General features: G+C 43.7%; 1 protein-coding gene across 1 annotated transcript in view; it reads left to right on the top strand.

Annotated features, from left to right (window-relative positions):
* The window catches only part of THBS2 (thrombospondin 2), a 227,897-nt gene that overhangs the window by 133,512 nt on the left and 78,793 nt on the right, over positions 1–15,592 (top strand). Inside the window, exons 5-6 of the mRNA XM_075339620.1 lie at positions 13,399–13,586; positions 13,844–13,984. Coding sequence (XP_075195735.1) covers positions 13,399–13,586; positions 13,844–13,984 — 329 coding nt within the window. The remainder of the gene's footprint in view (positions 1–13,398; positions 13,587–13,843; positions 13,985–15,592) is intronic.

Raw genomic sequence — 15,592 nt, 5'->3', positions numbered from 1 at the left:
TATTTGGCTCTGGGGAAGCTGCAAGGTCAGCTGTAGGGGAAATTTCAAGGCTATGGATTGCAGTCGTTTTACAGCGGGGTTTCCCTTTAGCGGTTTCCTGGGAGAACTAGGTTTGGGGTGCGAAGTGACCCAGTATCATAAGCAGTGTGAGTGTCATCCTGTTGTTGTATCTCAACCCCAGTGGTGGTTGAATTCAGCTGGAGACAGGAGGAGGAGCAGTGTGACTGTACAGTGGTTCTTTGGTCGGTACTGGGGAGGACGATGGTACAGTCGGTACTGCATTTAATTCGTTATAATAAGGCCAGCGGGCATGGTGTGGATTCCGGCATAATTTGGGAGCTTGTGGCATGGTGTGCCGTTGGGCCTGAGTGGCCGTCAGAGGAACCCGGTGGCTCCTGCCACCAAGGATCAGGGGAGTGCGGTGCAGTAAGGTGGACTGGGTACGCTGGCTGGTGCATATATTGGATGCTCAGAGTTTAAGTGATGGATAAAAAGGTTTTAATGGTTGGTTTTGCTTGCAAGTTGGGGGAGCAAGCGTTGGGTGTGTGGGGGTCCAGGCCACGCAGGGTGTCATGTGGCCTGTTCTGTGGCGGGGGTAGGTCTGGTCCAGAGGCAGTTTAACGGATAATGTTATTTGATTGGAGAGTCACTTGTAGGATATAGTGGCTCCGGTTACAAGGATCTTGCAGGCATGGGTCCTGCAAGGTGGGGGGTATTGATCCGTAGGTGATTCATACCTCATCTCTGGCCCGATGTGTGTTGCGGCCAGGGATCATGTTTTGGTGGTGGAAGGTGGTTTCTGGACCGGGCCTACCCAGGGTTACGTATTGTATTACGTACTGTATTATTATTATTATGGTATTACCTAATGTTAAATGTTGGGGACGCCCGTTGGACGGCGCCCCCTTGTGTTAGTGTGTAAACAATAGGCAATAAAGGGCTGCTGTGGCCATTTTTTACCAAGTCACAAGCAGTGTCCGTGATATTATTGATACCGGGTAAGGGTAATTGGGAATAATATAGGAATCAACGACCGGAAAATCCCTCCTGGAAATGTCAAGAAAGCCATGGAACCCATAGGGTGTAGGGGCGACATGACAGCCCAGAGGGTAGGGAGTTGATGGGGTTAAACATTGTTGGTTCGTTTAGGAATGAGGAAAAGAAGGTGATTGGTTAGGGGGTGGAGTGTGGTGGTAGGAAAGGAGGGAGCTTCATGGTGTATATAATAGGAGGTGGCAGTCAATTACCTCCTCTTGCACTTCCTGGATGACAGCTTCCCACCCACCCTCCCTTCTATTGTGTATTGTTATTATTGGTGTGTTTATATGCATGTATAATTATTCAATTTTAAGAGCCGTTACAAAAAAAAAAAAAAAAGAAAAAAAAAAATGAGAACAGAAAGGATTGGAGAAAGTGTCGTGTATAAAATAATAATACAAAAAAAAAATTTCTTTGTGGATTGTGATGTATATTGTCATTTGGGATTCTTGTAAGTGGCTGAATAAGATGGGTGGTAATGTGGGAGTATATGTATATGATGTGTATGATGTATATGTGTATGGTCAGCATAAATAATGAGGATTATGTCCTTTGTCACAGCAGCAGGGGTAGGTCTGGTCCAGAGGAGCTCTAATTGTTACTGGTGTTTGGATGGAGAGCCACTGGGGAAGGTACAGTGGCTCCGGTTACTGGTGACCTGCAGGTACAAGGTTGTCTGCAGGGAGGAGGTATTGCTCCGTTGGTGATCAATGCCTTATATATGGGTCAGGGTTGTTGCCAAGGATTATATATTAAGGAATTGATGGTTGCCAGGGAGTCACAGGTGGCTACAGTGCCCCAGGTGATAGGTAATTGAAAGTACGGGAGTTTTTGGTTTGGGTAAGGGTATTACTCCTTTGGTGACTTTTACCTCATTTAAATATGGGACCATTGTTATGGTTAGTGATCCATTTTAGTGAAATGGTAATCGCAGGAGGAGTCAATGGTTGGGGTCATGGTTCTGGATCCAAGTGCAGTGCAAGCACGTGGTTCTGCAAGGCATAGGGGTTTTGATCCGTAGGTGATTAATACCTCTTATCTCTGGGCTGGTTGCAGCCGGGGATGTTGTTGGATTAAAGTCGCTAACGGGCTTTAAGGTTTTTGAGGTCACAGTTACTGTTATGCACATGGGGGATTGATCCGTAGGTGATTGATGCCTCATATCTCTGGGCTGGAGGTTGCAGCCGGGGATAATATTGAGTTGGAGGTAAAGAGGAATGTAAGGTTTTGAGACACGGTTGATACTTGATGCTTCAAGGTTGGGGTATTGATCCGTAGGTGATTAATGCCTCGTATCTCTGGGTCGGTGTGTTGCGGCCAGGGATCGTGTTTCTCAAGGTTTGTGTGATTGGAGGGTCACTTGCGGAATACTGTGGCTTTGGTTACAGGGATCTTGCAGGCATGGGGTCCTGTAAGGTTGGGGTATTTATCCGTAGGTGATTAATGCCTCGTATCTCTGGGTCAGTGTGTTGCGGCCAGGGATTGTGTTCTGGTGGTGGAGCATGGCTTCTGGACCGGACTTATGGCGGGGGTAGGTCTGGTCCAGAGGCAGTTTAACGGATAATGTTATTTGATTGGAGAGTCACTTGTAGGATATAGTGGCTCCGGTTACAAGGATCTTGCAGGCATGGGTCCTGCAAGGTGGGGGGTATTGATCCATAGGTGATTAATACCTCATCTCCGGCCCGGTGTGTGTTGCGGCCAGGGATCATGCTTTGGTGGTGGAAGGTGGTTTCTGGACCGGGCCTACCCAGGGTTACGTATTGTATTACGTACTGTATTATTATTATTATGGTATTACCTATTGTTAAATGTTGGGGACGCCCGTTGGACGGCGCCCCCTTGTGTTAGTGTGTAAACAATAGGCAATAAAGGGCTGCTGTGGCCATTTTTTACCAAGTCGCAAGCAGTGTCCGTGATATTATTGATACCGGGTAAGGGTAATTGGGAATAATATAGGAATCAACGACCGGAAAATCCCTCCTGGAAATGTCAAGTCACCAAACAGATACCAAAGTATATCCATCTGACTCACTGCAGTGAGTGGTTCAGACAGGGGTATAGTCTGAATCACAGTTTTGAGGGCTTTATATGGAAACCCTGACGTAAGTGATTTGTGTAGAAAACAAGAACCTGATCCCAACCTTATACTGAAAGCGATTAAAACATGTTATGTACCTTAAAATGTTACCAATAAGACCCCTAATGGCCGCTTTACACGCTGCGATATCTCTAGCATTTGCTGGCGATGTCGAGTGTGATAGCACCCGCCCCTGTCGTACAGCCGATATGTGGGGATCGCTTCCGTAGCGAACATTATCGCTACGGCAGCATCACACGCACATACCTGTTCAGCGACGTCGCTGTGACTGCCGAACAATCCCTCCCTCAAGGGGGAGGTGCATTCAGCGTCACCGCGACGTCACCGCGACGTCGCTAAGCGGCTGGCCAATAGAAGCGGAGGGGCAGAGATGAGCGGGACGTAACATCCCGCCCACCTCCTTCCTTCCTCATTGTTGGTGGACGCAGGTAAGGTAAGGTTCCTCGTTCCTGCTGTGTGCGCACGTTGCGTTTTTTCATGTATTTCCGCCGCGTTTTGAACTACAGAGTTTTAATGCCAAAATACATGCGTTTTGATTCCCAGGGAAAGTCTATGGAGAATAGGGCTTTCTTGTGCGCACGATGCATTTAAAAACGCTGCATTTTTGTTGACAAAAAATTGTCAAAATTTCTGTGTTTGAAGAAGCAACATGTCAATTGTTTTTGCCATTTTGGCACCGTTTTGCTAACATTGAAGTCAATGAGAAATGTCAAAACGCATCCTTGAAGAAAATTCTCGCGTTTTACATGCTTTTTTGATGCTAAACGCATGCTTTTTTGACTAAATCAAAGCATGTGTTTTTGCCATCATAGTGAGGTCAAGAGGTTTCCAATTGCCCTCACACCCATTCCGACTTTAAAAAATGAGTCAAACAATACTTTTACTTTATTTGGAACATACCCTGTTTCCCCGAAAATAAGACACTGTCTTATTTTTTTTGCCCTGAAAAAAGCACTATGTCTTATTTTCAGGGGGTGTCTTATTCTTGAGGAGACATGGTTGGGGGTAAGTTTATCCCCCACAAAGAGCAGACCCCCCCCATCCCAGGATCGTCATACTTACCAGCCCCAGGTGTCTGTATTGCTCCCAGATCCTTCTGTGATCTCCCATTGGGTACGCTGCACGCCTCCCCTGCGTCTGGCTGACATCAGATCTCACACACAAACACACACACACATACATACACACACACACACACATCTCCCTGCAGCTGTGCTCCCCTGCGTCTGGCTGACATCAGATCACACACACACACACACACATACACATATCAGATCACACACACTCACACACAAATACACACCCACCCCACTTCTTCCCACCCCAGGATCCCAGCAGCTGTGCTGCACGCCGTGCTCCTCTGCCTCCTGCCGACACTCACAGATCCAATCTCTTACGTTCACACACAGTCACACATCACACAGTATACACGCACACATCTGATCGCATACACTCACACACACACCCCACTTCTCCCTGTGCCCTCCGGTGGGCGGTCCCAGCAGCTGTGCTGCACGCCGTGCTCCTCTGCCTTTTGCTGACACTCACAGATCCGATCGCATACACTCACTCACACACACTCACACATCAGACAGCATACACGCACACATCCGATTGCATACACTGACACACACTGACGATATCGCACATACGTGTGCACACACTCACAACATCCGGAGATACCACATGCTTCCGGCCATGTGATTCTCCGGCAGGTTCTGGAACGTCACTGCACGCACAGTATCGCCGCCGAGAAGCAAGCGATATCGCCGGATGTTGTGAGTGTGTGGATGCGATCTGATGTGTTTGTGAGGTGTGTGAGAGTGAGTGAGTGTGATCTGATGTGTGTGTGTGTGTGTGATGCGCTCACTTGCTCCCGGTCGGCTTCTGGTGAGTATGATCGGGGGTCTTCTTTCTTCTGTCCTCTCTCTTCTGGGGGTGCCTGCTGCCTATAATGAAGTGTCCTGCAGTGTCTTTAACTCTTTCACCGCTTCATGACACTTCATTATTGACTGCAGCTATGTCTTATTTTCAGAGGATGTCTTATATTAAAGCTTCCCTGAAAACTCCTGGGATGTCTTATTTTCGGGGGATGTCTTATTTTCGGGGAAACACGGTAATTATTAAATTGCTTTATTAATTTTCTGAAAATTATCATTATAGTGTATGATTTAAAGATTATTATTATTTGTTTTTTGCATTTTTTTCCGACTGAATAATCAAACTTTATTTAGTAGTGTATTTGTATTGAAGCACATCTTAATTTAAGCAATGAAAATGCATGTAAAACGCAGTCAAAACGTGGCAAAAATGCTATGAGAACACTTGCGTATTTCCTGCATTTATGTGGTCAAAACCGATTTTGACAATGACAAATTCTGCCAGAGGATACGTTCATTTCTGCAAGTAACTGAACGCAACGTGCGCATATGGCCTTAATATCGGGAGTGGAACAAAGGCTATCAAAAAGTGATGGCTTCCAGCTCCTCATATCAAATTCAGTGAAATCTCTCTTCCCAAATCCTAATACCCCCCTCCTTCTGAGCCACACCATGCCTAAACCGCCTTGAGCGACCATGTGTGTTTCATTATTGTAGCAGGGAGAGCGAACTTAACAAGTTATGCGGTTCATGTCGCCAGAAGCATGAGCTGGGCTTAACATATGGGTACTAGCCTGGCTTATTTCCAATTCTCCAGAAAAAAAGGCATGACATACATAACATGACATATTACAAAATAGTCACTTCAGTGGTAGATGAATTCAACTGACAGGTGCAATTTGTACAGTGGGGTCACTTTGGGCTTTGTGTTTGCTTTTTTGGCTCCTCATGGACTCTGCAAATGCAGCAGTCTCCAAATTTATGTTTATGGGTTGTATGTCATCACCAGAGGTACTCGACTATTTTCCTCTTTTTGTTTGTATTGAACTGTAGTGTATTGTAGGGAACTGCTTCAATACAAACAAAAAGATATGGCCCATTACAAAATCTGAGGAGTCATTCCAGAGACTCACCAGACCTCTGATCCTACATGGATATTGGGACAATAAAACTCTCACACCACTAATCAAAGCTAATTAAGGATTCACTTTCTAAGCTCAGTGTTTGTTTATTTAAATGTCTTTTATTATGCCATCCCTGTCCTCTGTTTGTGCATATATTTGTGTTTCTTCAGATATTTTGTCATGCCATGCCTGATGAAGGGACCTGAGACGTCTCGAAAGCTTGCTTTGTAACATCACTTTATTTAATTTTACGAGGGGCGATCCAAAAGTAATGATAATCAATAATAAACACAATGAATATATTAAAAAAAAAATATTTTTCTACATAGTCTCCTAACAAGTCTATACATTTAAACTTAGAATTCCCTTTGAAAAAAATTCTTGATCTTGACCCTCAAAAAAATCCCCAACAGCGGTTATCACGTCGCTATTGTCGTCAAATTTCTTGCCCGGAGGTGTTCCTTGAGGCGAGGAAAGAGAAAGAAGTCACTGGGGGCTAGATCTGGCGAATATGAGGGGTGTTCCACCAGTTCAGACGCCATAACCTTCCCTGCTGAGCTTGACACTTTGAATTTCTTCTGCGTCGGTTCGTCGGCTCGTTTCCATGTCATCGATTGTTGTTTAGTTTCGGGATCAAAGTGGTGGATCCAGGTTTCGTCCATGGTCAAAAAACGTGACAAAAAATTCTCCTTGTCTGCTTGGAACTTTTCGAGATTTGCTATTGAAATATCAACTTGTTTCTTCTTTTGCTCATTGGTTAACATTTTTGGCACCCAACGCGCGGAGACCTTTCTCATATGCAATTCTTTTGCAAGGATTCTTTGAATACTGCCATATGAGATCCCTGTGACCTCAGCTACATGCCTGATAGTCCCTCTTCGATCTGCCAATACAACTTCTTCAACTTTTTTCACGTTTTCTTCATTGAGGGACGTGGATGGGCGTCCTTCACGATGTTCATCTTCCGTCAATGTTTTTCCCAGCTTAAATTCCTTGGCTCAGCGTGCAACTGTGGAATATGGAGGAGAAGAGTCCAACAATGTTTCCACCAAGTCGCTGTGTATGTCTTTGGTAGTCATTTTTTTCAAGTAGAGGTATTTGATGATAGCTCTGAGCTCGTTTTTTTCCATTTTGATGTTCACTCCTCGGCAGTTCATATTCAAATGAATGTAGCTCCTGGGAATCGTGGCCTATTTAAGTGATTTTTTTTTTCCTGGACTAGTGGGTACCTAAGAGAGAAGAAAACATTTTATTTTAATTTCTGTGTGCAATAGAAATAACCGATTATCATTACTTTTGGATCGCCCCTCGTAGTTAGCCATTAAAAGGTATCACAAGATTATAATTTTGTTCCTCTCACTGAGAACATTCAATAATTTTTCAACTGGCTAACACGGTACCAAAACCTTTTTACCTTGTAACTTGAAAGGCTGCAGCACTGACTGCCAATCTACAAGTTTTCAGCATGGGAAAGATCCCTGTATGCTGCTGTGAACAAAATAAATAAATAAAAAATAGAATTATGTGAGATCCTGGCTATTTTTGATAACCAGCGCAAGTATAGCAGGCAACTGCGGGCTGCAACCCTCAACTGTCTTTTATACCTTCGCTGGTTTTCAAAAATAAAGGGGACCCCACACCGTTTTTGTTTTAGTTTTTTATTTAAATAACTAGAAAAAAACATGGTGAGGTCCCCCCTATTTTTAATAATCAGTCAAAGAAAAGCAGACAGCTGGGTGCTACTATTCTCAGGCTTGGAAGGCCCATGGTTATTTGGCCCTTTCCAGCCTAAAAATAGAAGCCCTCGGCCACCCCAGAAGTGGCGTATTCGTTAAAGTGTGGGGAACTCTTTTTTCAAATAAACTATTTTTTTCCTGTGTGTGTGTTTTTTTTTAACTGCATAATTGCCTGGTTAGTAATAAGGGTGTTTGATAGATGCCTCTCTAATATTATATCTAATCTAATATCTAATATATGCCCCCTCTCTCTGGAGCACTCTGGAATGCCCGTTCTATCTGTAATAAACTGCACGTCATTCACGATCTCTTTACCTCTAGCAATGTATCCTTTCTGGGCCTCACCGAAACATGGCTGACACCCTCCAACACTGCCTCCCCTGCTGTTCTGTGCTACGGCGGCCACCACTACATCCACACTCCTCGCCCTGGCAATAGACAAGGTGGTGGAGTAGGCCTCCTTCTCTCCAACAACTGCAGCTTCAACCCAATCCCACCTCTACCCTCCCTTGGCCTGCCTTCCTTTGAAGTGCACTCTGTCCGCATCTATTCTCCCTCCAACCTCCAAGTGGCCGTCATATACAGACCCCCGGGCCCAACCACTGCCTTTATCAACCAGTTCTCTGCCTGGCTTCTACACTTTCTCTCTGCTGACGTTCCCACTATCATCATGGGTGACTTCAACATCCCCACTTACACCCGCCAGTCAGCTGCCTCCAAACTCCTCTCCTTCGCTTCAGCTTTTGGTCTAAGTCATTGGTCCGCCTCTGCCACCCACAAAGATGGACACACATTAGACCTTATCTTCACCCGTCTCTGCTCTCTATCTAACCTCACAACCTCCCCTCTCCCCTTATCTGACCACCATCTACTGACCTTTTCAGCCCTGTCCTCCTCACCTGCCCCCCCTGTCCAGCACCTAGCACACCCCCGCAGAAACCTTGCACATCTCAACATGCACACCCTTTTTGACTCTATTTTACCACTGTCCTCCATATCTTCACTCCACGACACAAACAGTGCCACCACTTTCTACAACGCCACTCTCACATCAGCCATTGATTCAGTTGCTCCTCTTGTGCATGGCAGAGGTAGACGAATCAATAGACAGCCCTGGCACAACAGCCTCACTAAAAAGCTTCGGCAAGTGTCTAGGGCTGCAGAGCGGCGCTGGAAGAAAACGCACTCCCAGGAAGACTTCACCACATTCAAAAATGCAATTCACATATTTCGCTTGGCCCTTACCTCTGCTAAACAGGATTACTTCAGAGCTCTCATATCCTCTTTAACACACAACCCCAAACAACTATTCAATAATTTTAACTCCCTCCTTCGCCCACCACTGCCCCCTCCAAACTCCCTCATCTCTGCAGAAGCATTTGCTACACATTTCAAAGAAAAGATCGACCAAACCAGACAAGTTTTTTCTGCTCAACCAACACAACCCCTTCATATAACAGACCACTGCCCCTCCCCCATAAACTTCCTTCCCACCATCACCGAAGGAGAGCTTGCACATCTTCTCTCAAAAGCGCACCTCACCACCTGCGCACTTGACCCCATCCCATCCCACCTCCTCCCCAACCTCACCACTATCCTTATTCCAGCCTTAAACCATCCCTTCAACCTATCTTTAACAACTGGTACCTTCCCTTCTGCCTTTAAACATGCAACAGTCACACCCATCCTAAAGAAACCTTCCCTTGACCCAACCTCTACTATCAGCTATCGCCCCATATCACTACTCCCGTTTGCCTCAAAACTCCTGGAACAGCATGTCCATGCTGAACTTTCCTCCCACCTCGCCTCTAACTCTCACTTTGACAAACTACGGTCCAGCTTCCGTCCACATCATTCAACTGAAACTGCCCTGACTAAAATCACAAATGACTTACTGCCAAAGCTAACAACCACTTCTTTATACTCCTACTTCTAGACCTGTCCTCAGCCTTTGACACTGTCGACCACTCCCTGCTACTACAGATCCTCTCTTCCCTTGGTGTCAGAGACCTTGCCCTCTCTTGGATCTCTTCATACCTCTCCAACCGCACTTTTAGTGTCTCCCACTCCCACACAAGCTCTTCATTCTGCCATCTCTCTGTTGGCATCCCTCAAGGCTCTGTCCTGGGACCCTTACTCTTTTCCATCTATACATTTGGCCTGGGACAACTCATAAAGTCCCATGGCTTCCAGTACCACCTAAATGCCGATGACACTCAGATCTACCTCTCTGGTCCAGATGTCACTTCTCTGCTGTCCAGAATCCTAGAGTGCCTATCAGCTATATCTTCCTTCTTTTCCTCTCACTTCCTAAAGCTCAATGTGGCCAAAACTGAACTGATCATTTTTCCTCCGTCTCACCTACACTCTCTAGCTGATCTACCTATTACAATAAATAACATCACGCTCTCCCCAGCACCCAAAGTTCGGTGCCTCGGAGTGACCTTTGACTCTGCCTTGTCCTTCATACCACACATCCAATCCCTCACCACCTACTGCCGTCTTCAACTCAAAAATATTTCCAGAATCCGTCCTTTCCTCAATTCTCAATCTACAAAAATGCTAATGCATGCTTTCATAATCTCCCACCTTGACTACTGCAACATCCTCCTCTGTGGTCTCCCTGCTTACACGCTCACCCCTCTCCAGTCCATCCTTAATTCTGCTGCCCGAATGATCCACCTCTCTCCTCAATAACACTCCGCTTCTCCTCTCTGCAAATCCCTCCATTGGCTCCCAATCTTCCATCGTATCCAATTCAAACTACTAACACTGACCTACAAAGCCATCCATAATCTGTGTCCTCTGTATATCTCTGAACTAATCTCTCGCTACACTCCAAAACGTAATCTCCGGTCCTCCTAAGATCTCCCTCTCTCCTCCTCTCTCATTGACTCCTCACGCAACCGACTCCAAGACTTCTCCCGAGCATCCCCAGTCTCCTGGAACTCACTGCCTCAACACGTCAGACTATCTACTACACTTGCAAACTTCAAACGCAACCTGAAAACCCATCTGTTCAGAAATGCCTATAAGCTTCAATGACCCCGCTGGCGCCCCACCACCGTACGGAGCTGCCGCGCCACCACCGTGCGGAGCTGCCGCCCTACCACCATTTGGAGCTGCCATTTCACCACCGTGCGGAGCTTCCGCCCCACCACCATGCGGAGCTGCCGCCCCCACCACTGTGCGAAGCTGCCGCCCAACCTACACGCCACCTACTGTCTCCTCCCCAAAATCCTTTAGAATGTAAGCCCTCAAGGGCAGGGCCCTCTTCCCTCTGTACTAGTCTGTCTATTGAAACTTGTTTATGTATTCTGTATGTAACCCCCTTCTCATGTACTGCACCATGGAATCAATGGTGCTCTATAAATAAATAATAATAATAATAATATTAACTCCTGAGCTTGATGCCAGCTCCATTTTCAGCTTTCATAAACCCCAAAAGTATTACCTTGATTGTTACCCCATCAGGGCAATCGGGATGAGCCTGGGAGAAGTGCCAGAATTGGCACATTTAGTGGATGTGCCACTTCTGGGGTGGCTGCGGGCTGTTATTCTTAGGCTGGGAAGAGCCAAATAACTATGGCCAAATAACTCAACTGTCTGCTTTACCTGGGCTGGTTATCAAAAATTGGGCGAACTCCAAGCCATTTTTTTAATTTAAATAAATTATTTTAAAAAACAGCGTGGGGTTCCCTCTATTTTGGATAACCAGTCAAGGTAAAGCAGACAGCTGAGGGCCGCAGCCCCCAACTGTCTGCTTTACGTGCGCTGGTTTTCAAAAATGGGGGACTCCATGCCATTTTTATTTATTTATTTCCTAACCACATTTGTTTTCAGAACAATTGTCCTGCTCTTACCCCCATTTTGCTTTCTTTTGCAGCCCCCTAGCCCTTACTACATCCATTTTAAAGCTTTTTTACAGCATCAAAGTTTGGGTCCCCATTGAGTTACAGGTGCATCTCAATAAATTAGAATATCATCAAAAAGTTAATTTATTTCAGTAATTCAATACACAAAGGGAAGCTCATATATTAAATAGAGTCATTACAAACAGAGTGATCTATTTCAAGTGTTTATTTCTGTTAATGTTGTTGATTATGGCTTACAGTAAATGAAAACCCAAAAGTCATTATCTCAGAAAATTAGAATATTATCTAAGACCAACTTGGGTCTGGTGTCTCTCATCTAACTCTTAACAATATCCCATAGATTCTCTATGGGGTTTAGGTCAGGCGAGTTTGCTGGCCAATCAAGCACAGTGATACTGTGTTTATTAAACAAGGTATTGGTACTTTTAGCAATGTAGACAGCTAACAAATCCTGCTGGAAAGTTAAATTTCCACTCCACAAAGCTTGTTGGCAGAGGGAAGCATGAAGTGCTTTCAAATTTCCTGGTAGATGGGTGCGCTAACTTTGGTTTTGATAAAATACAGTAGACCTACACCAGCAGATGACTTGGCTCCCCAAGCCATTACTGATTGTGGAAACTTCATATTAGACCTCAAGCAGCTTGGATTGTGGCATCTCTACTCTTCCTCCAGACTCTGGGACATTGATTTCCAAATAAAATGCAAAATTTAATTTAATCTGAAGACAACACCTTGTACCACTGAGCACCAGTCCAGTTCTTTTTCTCCTTGGCTCAGGTAAGACACTTTTGGCATTGACTATTGGTCATAAGTGGCTTGACACAAGGAATGTAGACCATGTCGTGGATACGTCTGTGTGTGGTGGCTCTTGAAGCACTGACTCCAGCAGCAGTCTACTCCTTGTGAATCTCCCCCAAATTTTGGAAAGGCCTTTTATTAAGAACCCTATTACGGCTGCGGTTATCCCGGTTGCTTGTGCATCTTTTTCTACCACACTTTTTCCTTCCACTCAACTTTCCATTAATATGCTTAGATACAACACTCTGTGGACAGCCAGCTTCTTTAGCAATGACCTTTTGTGGCTTACCCACCTTGTGGCGTGTGTCAATAACTGCCTTCTGGACATCTGTCAAGTCAGCAGTCTTCCCAATAATTGTGTAGCCTACTGAACCAGACTAATGGACCATTTTAAATGCTTAGGAAGCCTTTGCAGGTGTTTTGTGGTAATTATTCTAATTTTCTGAGATAATGACTTTTGAGTTTTCATTGGCTGTAAGCCATAATCATCAACATTAACAGAAATAAACACTTGAAATAGATCACTCTGTTTGTAATGTTTCTATATAATATATGTGTTTCCCTATTTTGTATTGAATTACTGAAATAAATTAACTTTTTGATGATATTCTAATTTATTGAGATGCACCTGTATATGCAGTTCAGGGTCTATAGTAACTAAACTCTGTCCGGACCCGGCAAATTTTAACTTCCACAGGTCTGCTGATCCCTAGTTGTTACAATACCATTTATTTATATCTTCAAAATGGTGAAAATATCTTGTGCTTTTGCATTTTTATGTTTTTTATGTTTGCTTTAATGGGACCTGCCCTTAATAAAATACCTAACATTTCTTGATCTTTCCAGGTAATAATGCTATTAGTGAAAAAACAGAAATTATCCACCTCACCCCGCTCACCGAATATGTGGGAAAGAAAGAAGATAGACAAATTGACTTTTGTGACCGATCATGTGAAGAATTAGGGACTATGTTCACTGAGTTGTCTGGACTCCGAGTGATTGTCAATAATCTGCTAGAAAACCTACAGAAAGTAGTAAGTTTCATGTTTTAACTGACTAATCTACATTGTTGTATAACTTTCTTTATAATTCTATAATTTATTATTATCCTATTATTCATAGTTTTGTTACCAGTAGTAGCAGATGCACTTGTAATAATAGTTGTAATAGTGTTTTTGGTTTCTGAATAAATACAGTATTGAAAAATAATTGTAACAATTTGGGATTAATAGAATTTATTTTTCATATAATGAATCAATTAATGAATCCTTTTTTTAATAAATGATTCTAGTCTGAAGAAAATCAGGAGTTGTGGGAACTGATTGGCCCCAACAGAACCCTTAGGAACCAGTCAGTATGCTGGCAGGATGGACGAGTCTTTGCAGATAATGAGAACTGGATTGTAGACAGCTGTACAAAATGTACCTGCCAGGTAGAGTGGTCATTTCTTATAAATGAGCATTATTATTAATTATTTATAACTAATAATATATTCTGTTGTTGCATGTAGTATGTACAGGAAACATACAATCTCATGTAAAACCATCATATTTTAACCAGTATTGCAATGTGATTTTTGTTTCTGTTTATCTACTGCAGAGGAAACTAGATATTATTGTGTTTCCCCAAAAATAATTCCTACCCCAAAAATGAGCCCTAGCAGGATTTTTCTGCCTTTTTGGAGTACTTTATAATATTAGTCCTACTCCAAAAATAAACCCTTGTTGCATATACTATAATAGTGTCTTTAACGCTAGAACTACTGAGGTAGTCATTTTGACTACTTTGCACCATGTATTTCTATATTGGTGTCACGAGTCAAGTAGTTCTAGTGTTAAATAGGGCTTGGGCAGCCCTTTCTGGATATGTAACTTTTATTGGTGTACATTGCTCTGTTGTGTTGCTGTAGACCCAGAATTTCAGAGTCACATGTTAGCTATTGAATGGAAAATGAATATTCACTGTTTCTCCCGCCTATCTCTCTGCACCGGAATCAGTGATTGGAATGTGTGTTAATGACAAATGTTTGTGAACCCCCTTCCTCCACCCATATTCCCTCCCACTCCTCTGTGCCAGAATGTATGCTGATTGCAAATGAATATTCAGTCTATTCTCCAGCCCATAATCCTGCCAACCCCTCTGCTGGCTTCAGTGATTCCGTCAGACTTACTACTGCCCGAGGATCACAGCACAATGCGTGGACTGGTCAACTGCTCTCCTTACCTGAGCGTGACAGCTGTATAGAAATATATGCTGTCATACTAGGGTTGGTGGTTTTCCTGACCTGAGCGTGACTGCTGCATAGAAATATATGCTGTCACGCTTGGGTCATGAGAGCCAATGGCAATCCTCAAGCAGTAATACAGCAGACTGACTGAATCACTGATCCCGCCACAGAGGGGTGGGCAGGATTATGGGCTGAGAAAGGGGGTGAATATTCATTTCTATGAACACATGTTCCAATTATTGACGCTGAGGGGTAGGCAGGGTAAGTGAGTGAATATTCATTTTCCATTAACGGGCAACCCAATCACTGACACCAATACAAAATACAAGACTTCCCCAGAAAATAAACCCTAGCGCATCTTTTGGAACCAAAAATAATATTAGACCCTGGCTTATTTTCAGGGAAACATGGTACCTCTTGTATATTGCAAACACTGGTAGTCAGCAAACCTCAGATTTTATATCTTGGGCCATTTTTTAACATCTAATATTTATACAGGGCACACAGTGAATGCTTTCACATGGTAGAAGATAACTGTTCCCTGTTATCAGGGTATTTTATCATATTGCATCTCACGACCTTCTATTTTATTGAAATGACAAATATTCATAAAGATGTAACTTAGGAAATTGTAACATAGTTTAACAGATTAATACTTTCCTAAATTTTGATATAAGACTGAAATTGTGCAAAAAAAAAAGTAATTACAATGTACAGATGTAGCATTTTTTTTACATAACACAACTCATTTACTAAACCGTGATGCACAAAAACATCCTGATGCAGATATCTGTAGCCTGATAGTAAACAAAG

The sequence above is a fragment of the Anomaloglossus baeobatrachus genome, chromosome 3 (assembly GCF_048569485.1).
Source record: "Anomaloglossus baeobatrachus isolate aAnoBae1 chromosome 3, aAnoBae1.hap1, whole genome shotgun sequence".
Classification (NCBI taxonomy): domain Eukaryota; kingdom Metazoa; phylum Chordata; class Amphibia; order Anura; family Aromobatidae; genus Anomaloglossus; species Anomaloglossus baeobatrachus.
This window is presented reverse-complemented; position numbering and strand designations above follow the sequence as displayed.